A 10,551-nucleotide genomic window follows, 5' to 3' on the forward strand; every position below is an offset into this window, starting at 1 on the left:
TTTGCCAACAGATGGAGTCAGGGATGAACTTTACTGTGAGTCTAAACATCAATTGTCCCTCTGATTCTCACCTAAATCCCATTCAGTAGAGATTAAAATATCAGTTGCTGATAATGCATTCAAACTGGATATCTCTCTCTCTCTGTGTGTGTGTGTGTGTGTGTGTGTGTGTGTGTGTGTGTGTGTGTGTGTGTGTGTGTGTGTGTGTGTGTGTGTGTGTGTGTGTGTGTGTGTGTGTGTGTGTGTGTGTGTGTGTGTGTGTGTGTGTGTGTGTGTGTGTGTGTGTGTGTGTGTGTGTGTGTGTGTGTGTGTGTGTGTGTGTTTTACTGTAAGAGACCAGAGATCTCCTCCATCACTCCCGGTGTTGTTTCTTACTATGGCAGAAACCATGCGTTGTTGTCGGGTTATAACCTCAGTGATGTGACCAGAGTGAGGATCCAAGCGGACATGGACTGCACTCAACAAGAGTGAGTCAGTTTTTCAGTCACTGAGATAATGCTCGCACTATGAATTAGGTTTTAAAGATGGCAATTATCAAAGGGAAAAGTCATCAATATTACAAATTGATATATTCCTCATATTGACAGTTGATTCAATACTTATCAATGATTGTCTAGTCCACTTGTTCTCAAACTGTGGTTCCAGTACCACTGGTGGTACGTGAGCTCCCTGTAGTGGTATGCGGACGGAATCTCTGCAATGTATAAACATGAAATGTATGCATAAATGTTTAGCAGTTATGTAAAAGGCATTGTCCATTTTCTTTTTTTAGTGTAAGATGTTTTTTATTGGCAGTTATCAAGGTGTTAAACACATAAAATGTATTTCACAAAGTTTGAACTGATGTTTCTCTCTCTCTCTCTCTCTCTCTCTCTCTCTCTCTCTCTCTCTCTCTCTGTGTGTGTGCTCTGATTAGATCTCCTGTGTGGAACAACACTGGTGCAAAACTGACATTTCACATTCCCAGTGCCAATAATAAAGGTGTGGTCATAGTATGTGTTCTCCTACCAGATGGCAGTTGCCATGGCAATGCTGCAATCACATACCGGTCATCCCCATCCTGCACCCACATTGTACCAAGCAGCACCTGGATCAGGTATGACTGGATTTGTTGGCATTTTTTGACTTTGATGAAAACCTTCTTGAGGATGGGATGTGACTGGGTGAACTTCTTTCCTAGACTACTCTGATGACTGTGAGAATGTGTTATCTCTTTTATTTAAGACAGAAAATGTTTTTCCAAGCCATATACAATAAATTCTAACATTTTGGTGTGAGTTTCACCAAATCAAAAATATGTCACTGGACCTCACACACTTTTAAGTTTTGCAATAATTTAGCCTTTTGGAAATGTTTTTCCTGCTACTTTGTGTAAGAAGCTCTCCCATCTAGCAGTGAAATTGTATATAATCAACTGAATATTACTTTCTATTTGGTCCCATGGAGCAGTCCCGCCCCAAGAGACCTTGGGTTCCGGAAGTAAATTTCTCATTACTTTCTCCCATTGACGTTTGGAAAAATCCGTATATAAAATGTTCTAGACCATGCCTTAGGCTAACCAGCTACCACCTGACTCATAAAAATACTGTAAAACATGTCATTTTGAGTGAAACAGAAAATCCCCCAAAAGTCAAAGGTACAAGACTGTGTACATATTTTCATTATTGAACAAAGGAACTACTCATCCCATAAACCACTGTGCACCACTGAATAAAGGAAGCTAATGTTTGTTTAGCTAACAGCTAATTCGGCTAACCGCTAGCTGACACAGCACGTAATAACATTAAAAGACCCTTAAAATAAAACCTGAAAATAATAGTCTGCTTTTCCCAGTGTTTAGTTTGAGTTAACATTATTTTACACTTATCAAGCTGTCTGCTAGCCATTAGCCGAATTAGCTGTTAGCTAAACTTAAGTTAGCTTCCCGGTGTGGGCTAATAGCAGAAGTGTGGGAACAGATGGTAATTCGTACAGTGTTGAAATCTCAATCATTTTCAATCTTACAAAGACGGAGAACGTAGGTATATGTAAGGAGATCACGTAGACACAGGCTAAGTATTGCTAACTAAAATGCTAGTTAACATTAGTAATTAAACCTAAACAGCTGATTTAAGTTGAAACTGCCTGCAAGCTTATCCTGTACTGTTCGGTAGTTCCTCCACCAAGGCCACAGTTAGTTGTTTGGTTATGACACAATCGCCTATTTTTACAAAAACATCTGCTGCCGAGCCATAACATGACGTACAAGATAATGCAGTCTTTTGTACATTGTTTCTTTAGAAAGAAACAATGGACAAAATGTCTTTAAACGCATCAGATGTAAAGTTATTTGCTGTCAAAGTGACGTCAAAATGAATGGGAAAAGGAATGCTACTGGCGGGTGATGGCTTTTTAGCATCAAAATTGCGCCATAGGAGCTACGCGTTGCGGAGAGAAGCTTAACCCCTTACAGAATATGTACGAGTATTCTAAATGATTCTGAATGGCAGATTCTGTGCATAGGAGAACACTTTAATTAGTTGGTGGAAGTAGTTATGCATGAATGAGCACATGTTTGTGAAAGAACAAAGTTTTTTTTGCTAAGAATTAACTCAAAATGTTACACAATGGATCTTTAACAACTATTCTCACATTATCCTAAATATAAAAAGTTTACTGAGTGCTGAGTGGTGGAGTGTAAAAACATTAAAACTATTAGCACAAGAGTGCTGAGTTTTACTACTCATGCGCCGAGGTGTTACCAAACTAACACAGGTTAAGGAGTTACCACACTAATTAATTCATTCTGAACAGACATAACACACTCTTCATTGTTCTGATGGTTGTGATGCAAATTCTTGAAGGAACTAGGGTGCTATGGTCGTCGGCAGTCTGTATTAGTTTGGAATGCCTATTGGTTTGTCTTTCACCAATCGAACAATTTGGTTCAAGGAAAACTATCTCAACATTTGAGTTAGGATCTTAATGTTGCAACACCTTTCAACTTTTCCTTTGTTAGCTACACATCTTTTTAATGTTGATCTTTTATGCTGACAGCATGTTTTTGTCCAATCATATTGTAAAGTGTAGTGAACACTGAAGCATCCAGAGACCACAATGAGAGCTTTCAACTTAAATTCTATTATGTAGGTAACCCTTATATAAAGGTGGTAGTCACACATGTGTTTTTACCGTCATATCAAGCTGTCATGATAAAAAAAAAAAAAAACTTTCTTTGGTGTTGAATCTGTCTTAAATACATGTTATTTTCTGATTGGCTGCTCTGTGTCCTGAAGTGGGAAGAGGAAGATCTCACTCATTGGATCCCACCTGGAGTTTGTGGAAGGGGTCGTGCATAGCCACGCCCCACAGGAAGTAAGACCTCCCAGAATCAGGAACAGTCAGGTTGGTCATATACAGACAATGTGTATATTTTTCTTATATTAATTATGTAAAGTCAAATCATATCATGCTGCATTACAGTACATTATGCAAGCATGCCAAATTATAGTATATATGTCGCATCACATGTACTCTAGAATTATGTCATGTAACACTACATTAAGTTTAATACATTACATTGTAGTCACAAGCTGCAATACACATGCAACAATTTTGCAGAGTGAAGCAAGTCATAAAATGCTCTCTTGTTACCTGTCACATTATGCTATATGTCCTTTTTCTTAAGCTGCAGTATGTTACATTTTCATATTTTATCTTATTTGGCATTCTATTTATGTCTTATTTTGTATTAGCATAGGTTGTTGTTGATGTACATCAACCAGTGTTACTGTATATTGTATTATGCTGTATCATTGTCATGCCACATTACATGCTTAGTTTACCATAAAACCATCTTTACCATGTCATGTTATGCCATATACAACGATGTATTACACAAACAGTTCTTTTTTAATTCATTGCAGAGTCTAACCTATGACACACCTGCAGCTGAAAAGGGGATTTCTACTAGCACAGTGTTTCTGAAAGTAGCCAATGAAACCTTGGCCTGCCTGCCAACAATGACCTACTATCCAGAGCCCCAGTTCACTAGCTTTACATCCACGAGAACAGGAAACAGTGTGCGCATCACTATACAGGTAATAGAAGTTTTTGGGACACATGCACAAAAATAGGTCATGAAAACATAGAAGGACAGTGTTTGTTTTGGTTGTTATTTTAGAAAAAGGCAGACAAACTGGAGATGACCATAGCAGAGCTGGAGGTGTGGGGCGTTGAGGAAGAAAAACAACACCCCTGCATCATGGAAGCCAAAGAAACCAGTAATGAGACTGACTTTTTCATCTGTGAGATTCAATGGACACGTGATGCTACGTTTCAGCACTTAAAAGTAAATCTTTCTTTCAAATTTACATACAGAAATACAACAGAAACTTTATTGTGATTGTAGACAGAATAAAGGTGGGTCATAGCACCATCTTACAGTTTATCACAGCAAAGTTTTCAGAAGTATATTACTTTCCTCAAAATGGCTCAAAGTACTAATTAAACACATAGTGAATATCAGTACCAGTTTAAAATTGCTTTTCTAATAGCTGTGACGGTGTTGTTTTCCAGATAAGGTATGGTGACAAGATAGTAACACTCGGACCTCCATCTTTAGTACATCGGGTCCTTACGATATTGCGTTTTCTGCTGATACCCTGCATTATTGCAGGTAAGTACACTAAGTAGGCTTGACTGATAATGTGATTTATACTGCGATACATGTATGATGAAGGCTGGATTTATTGCATCACTTCGACTCTGGCTTTTTATGTGAAAACCTCAACTTGAATTATTGGGTAACACTTAACTTGAACGTATCTACATAAGAGTCACATGCCACTGTCATGACCACATGAACCCTAACCATAACTTGTCATGACAAAATCAAATGACAGTTTAAAAAAAGATCGTTATGTCAGAAACTTTTATGACTTGATAATGTTTATGACACGTTCATGACAGTGTCAAGTCACTCTTATGTAGATATCTTCAAGTGATATGTAAACAACTATTGTAACAATTTCTGATGATGATTATGTATGGTCAGTGCTGGTTTTCTAGCACTCAGTAGAATCTAGGCACCCCTAAGTGGGAAACAAATTACAACCTGACTGACCCCGACTGAAATGTGTAGTACTGGAAGGAGGACTTTAAAGTCTTTACCTCATAGCTAAAAATAGGAAGCAATGTGAGGAGAGTCTGTTTCTGCAAGCAAAGCCAATCGGCTAAGGCAAAAAGTTTGCACATAAGTGTACTCAAAAAAAGGGCTGGCAACACAAAACTAAAACAAGACTGGAGCAATAACAGTACAGGATATACGTAGATTATCTCCCAGAGAAAAATACTCTAGATATTGAAAATTAACCCAATATATCCACCTTTGCGGGTTCAATCCAAAATCAATGGTGGTGGCCTTAAAACCCATCTAGGTCCAACATCAGATATTTCCGTTTTTGTTGCTATTTTATGAATTAAATGCCATTTGTCTGACATTTAAATCAGAAGAGGAAAAAAGTTAAACTGTTAAAAAAATAATAATAAAACTGTAATTGTGTTTGTCTTTCAGTATTGGTGACTATCTGTCTATGGCAAAGGAAGCTTCCTCCTAAAAGGAATAAGCTGGGACCATTACGCCAAACCTTGTGAATGTTTTTCTACTCCATTATCAAAATAGACATTACACTTTTTATTTTGCCGGTTTAAAGTTCAATCTTTGATCCCAAAATGATGTAGAGGGAAGCTACCTCAAAATGATGTAGTGAACAGCAACCTTAACTATACAGGAGTGCAAGAGGGCGTCCAGCATTCTTTAGTATTTGGCTTTTACAGTATCTTATAACCCCTTTTAATATTTAACTCAGGTGTAGTTGTATCTTGGCCACAATAATTCAAATGTGTGTCCTGGCACAGCAACAAGGGTTTAGGGCTGTTTACTTGGGTAATTAAAGGGTACTTTAGCGTTTTTATTGTAAGTATTGAGTGTATTAGAGAGACTCAAACTGGGGACATTGCATTAAAATGGCCAGCGTCTTAAACCTCTACAGTCTAGTCCACAAAGTCCCCTTATTTCATTTCTATGTTAATCATATATCCATTAGACCTTCTTCTCAGTTATGTTTTAAATTGTACCCGTGTGTTTTTTTCCCTTAAATGTTATCTTTATTTCCGGATTTTACCTTAGATGTATGATTTGAAAATAGTTAGTTGAATATTTAAATTTAAAAGTTTAGAAACTTGGAAACTTACTCCAAGAGATGAATAAAAACACATTAATATACAGTCTGAATTAGATTGAAAACAAACTCTTTTGGGGAAACAGATTTAATGTGACTTAACTGTCTTCGATTGCAACCTTGAGGTGATGACAAGACTCCAGGAAGTCACTGCGACCAGCCAAGAAACAGCCAGGTACATAACCTTGTGTGAAACCCATAGACCGTTAATATTAACCGTCAATAATATACAGTCTATGGTGAAACCACAACTTGTTTGTTTTTCCTGGCTATAACTTCATATTTACTTGAGAATTGAGAGTGATGTAACGTTAGATGACCTTTGGCACAGTCCAGGATACAAAGACATAGACTTCTCTTTATTAATCCTTTTAGAATGACTCCCGCGAGGAAATTGAAAGTTCCAGCAGCAGTTTTAGCAAGAAAAAAGAAAAGATAAACAGATAAAAAAAAGACAGTATAAAGACAATAAAATAACAATAATAACAACAATAAGAACATTCATCAAGTAAACAAAGTAAAGACCATAAATTATTATTAAAGTGTCAGTGTTGAGTCCAGTGTTAAAATTATTATAATTATAATAAGTCCAGGTGTGCATGTATGTGTACTGTATGTGTACTGTATGTGGTGTGTGTGTGTGTGTGTAGTCCCTATTGTATTAAAGATTCCCATTTTTTATCTTATTTTGGCACTTGCTAACTTTCGTTAAAACCAATGACGGGTATGACACGTTATGCCGTTAACCGTTTAAATCTGAGCATGTGCATCTCAAAGGTCATCTTCTGTTAGAAAATTGGAGAACTATAACGATGCTAAATGTAGGTTATAAAAAACTTTCATTCATTTTTGCCAGTCAAAAAAAAAAAAGGCTTGAGCCAAATTATGAATGAAACTCAAACTAGTTTTTATGGCTTATCAGCATACAAGCTGTACCATTAGGCTTATTCTTGATCTGATGGATTACTCTGAATATGTAGAATCTGACGCTGTGATATTATCGCTGGATTTTTATAAGGCATTTTAAACAGTAGAGCATCAATTCTTATTAAGGTCACTTCAAACTTTTAGTTTTGGTGAAAATGTTATCTCTGGTGTTAAAATGCTTTATAAAAACATCATTAGTTCAGTAGTATCCAAATACCACCTAAAGCTTTTCAGTCTATAGATCAGTCCACCAAAGCTGGTCTTGCTCTCCATTTCTATTTCTTAGTGTTGTTGAAATGCTCTCAATACATATTTTCCATTGTAATAAATTACAAAGATTAATGATTTTTGAAAAAGATCAAAATTTCTCAACTAGCTAATGACACGGTTCCTTTTTTTTAAAGGATAAACAACAAATTAAAAACTCAAAGAAATACATTTCTCCTTGCTGGCATCAGGTTTAAGACTTAATGTTTCGAAGTGTGAAATTATATGTCTGTATAACACTGATGAAACGCTTATGTGTAATATACCAGTGAAAAAATAATATTAAATACCTTGGAATTCATTCAAGATTTAAAGGAACAACAAGAAAAGAAGCCCAAAATACAAAAAACTATAAATATATATTTAATACATGGCTTCAGAGAGATCTGTCCATATTAGGTAGAGTTCTTCTGAGTAAAGCGGCTGCAGTTATAATAAAATTAAGCTATGTAAAAGTGATCTAAATTTCATCAGCAGGCGCTTAACACTGCAAAATTATGTTTTATACATCATGTGTCTCCTCACATAACTATTATATGGAACAATGAGTTCATAACCAGAAAGAAAAGGTCTTTATATCTACAACATTGTGTTGAGAGGAATATTATTTTTCTTGCAGACTTACAAAATGATAATTAAATGATGATTAAATGATAGAGCTCAACTTTTTAATTATGAGGAATTTCTTAGAGCTAAAATCTTTCCTATCACCCACAAAGAATACCCATCGGTAATAAATGCTCTATAGTGGAATTCCTCAACTAATAAAATGTAACTCTGAGAGACAAGAATTGGATCGGAATTTCTTTGTTGATGGAATAAATATTAAAAGTCATTAATGTACAAATAAACATAACGAATTCCTTCTACAGCAAAAGGAAAATCACTCCACGGGGAAGATTTGTTTAGAACTCTTTATATGTTAACATTCACTGGGAATAATACGGCTTCTGCTGTACAAATTTGTCATCCCCAATAAATTGAAAGATTTACTATTCAAAATACTGCACAATAGTTGGCCTACTAACAAATTTGTTTCAAGATTTGCTGCTGTGAATAGTAAATGTGAATTTTGGAAAATTGAAGAAACTATTATACATCTAATCTAGGAGTGTTGGTTTGCTGTGGAGTTCTGGAAAAAAAATGGATATTCCAAAAAATATCACCAAATAAATTGGAAGCAAAAGGTGTTATCCTTAATTACAATAACAAAAACAAAATGATACATAGGATTGTCAACCTACTAAATCTATATAGGAAATTTCAATTTCAAAGTTTTTATTAAAATTTTTGCAAATTTCATATCCATGAAGCAAACTTTGCTCAATCTCTCAGCTTTTACTCACTTAAGAATTTTCTAAACTTTTTTCATGTCTATCCAAATTATTAATAATAAGAAAACTATCAATATAGCTGATCTACTTTGGATTCTTTTTAAGGAATTATGATTATATAGCCTTCATTCCATTTCATCTTGTCTTTTTATTGTACTATGTATTTTTTATTTTCTACCTTTTTTTGCTGTTTAACTGACTTCCTTAACTTATAATATATATAATATATGTTATATGCAGTAAGTTATATATGTTATACTGTATATATTATATATACTGTATATATAATATATACAATATACTGTATAAAATATATATATAATATTTTTACTTATCTATTTTTAGTTTTTTTCCCCCAAATAAGATTATTATGTTCCCTGGATGGAAATGAACCATTTTGTTGTTGTTTTTATTTGTATGATGCCAAATTGTTTAAACACTGTATAACATGTTTCTAAAATTTGCACACAAAAGAAGAGCATGCGCGACCCAAATCCGCACTCGACTCACATCGGGAAGTGACGAGCTGTAATCTACAGCGTTACCAAAAAAAGTATCCAGGCCGGCCACAAATATGAGAAATACATAATTTAATTAAGTCTGTCTGCAAACCATTACTGAGGGGAAAAAACCTCCACAGTAGACAAACAATGTCACATGCTGTCTGTGGCCAATCAGGGAGTCCTCTGGCATCAGTGACCCAGGTGGGATCAATCCCCCTAATTAGAGCCAAACGGTAGCGACACAATTGTAAAACAATATTTATCAAATGTAGGGTATGCGACCCTTTTTTAACTGGAAAATCCACGCCTGCATGCAAGATCCTTTACCAACCATCTTCAAGCAGCCAGATAACACAAAGACACATTCATAAACGTAAGTTAAGGCTGTTAGTGAAAAAACAACAACATTGCTCTCTGATATGACGGATTTCTCGTTGTTTATTTTGGTGTGTCCAAAAAAAGAGTCCATTCTTTTTGTCACATTTTTGTGATGTAGGACAATCTCATGTAGTAAACAAAACATCCCATCTGTCTAGTTGTCACTGTAGTAACCAATGATTCCAATAATAGTGTCGCATCTATACTTTCAACTGTTAATGACTTTCAACTGAAAGAACTCCCCAAAGCTGACACTAGGTGTCACCCTCACCCAGAAGACACTGGATATAATCTTTGCGGTATAGTTTCATCAAGCAAATAACAATACTTCTGTGTAACCGACACTCAATCCTACTGTAGCCTGCTGTCACTCTGCTAAACGGGGGTTGATAAGTAGATGCTGAGAATCAAATGTGCCATATGCAGGCCTACATTAGGGTTAGGGACCGTTCTCATATACGGATTTATAACACAGCGGCCCCATCAGAACTCCTTATTGCTTGATTAAGAGTTGGTGTATTTCCCCGGCTTTTGGTTCTTGAGGTAGGCTAGATATCATGTGATGGAAGTGTATTAATCAAACGCCTTTCATTCAGCTGGAGGCCGTCCGGAACTCACATCACTGCACACACAGGTTCTGTACTTATACAGAACCCTTATTATTCTGTACTGTATAGACTTGGTTTGAAAAAGTGATAAAAGTGGGACAAATACAGAAATTTTGTTAAATAATATCAGAACAATTAGAAATTTTAGTTTTCGGTTTCGCTAGGCGCGCGCTCCCTCCCACTTTTTGCACTCCTCTTTTCAACAGACGCGCGCTGCGCTTTTACGCATGACACAAGTGACACTGTGGAGGAGAGCAGAGTGCCATGAAGACCGTCTGTGTGTGAGCATTTTGCTGTCATCACTGCAAGAAGA

General features: G+C 35.9%; 1 protein-coding gene across 5 annotated transcripts in view; it reads left to right on the forward strand.

Moving 5' to 3' along the window:
• The window catches only part of plxnc1 (plexin C1), a 41,889-nt gene that overhangs the window by 7,142 nt on the left and 24,196 nt on the right, over window positions 1-10,551 (forward strand). Inside the window, exons 10-12 of one of the 5 annotated variants that reach the window (XM_034863327.1) lie at window positions 334-467; window positions 917-1,096; window positions 3,276-3,384. The exons of 3 other annotated variants lie outside the window; for them this stretch is intronic. In XM_034863327.1, coding sequence (XP_034719218.1) covers window positions 334-467; window positions 917-1,096; window positions 3,276-3,384 — 423 coding nt within the window. The remainder of the gene's footprint in view (window positions 1-333; window positions 468-916; window positions 1,097-3,275; window positions 3,385-10,551) is intronic. One more of the 5 variants, XM_034863326.1, reaches the window with a different exon arrangement.

This window comes from Etheostoma cragini, chromosome 23 (genome assembly GCF_013103735.1).
Source record: "Etheostoma cragini isolate CJK2018 chromosome 23, CSU_Ecrag_1.0, whole genome shotgun sequence".
NCBI lineage: Eukaryota > Metazoa > Chordata > Actinopteri > Perciformes > Percidae > Etheostoma > Etheostoma cragini.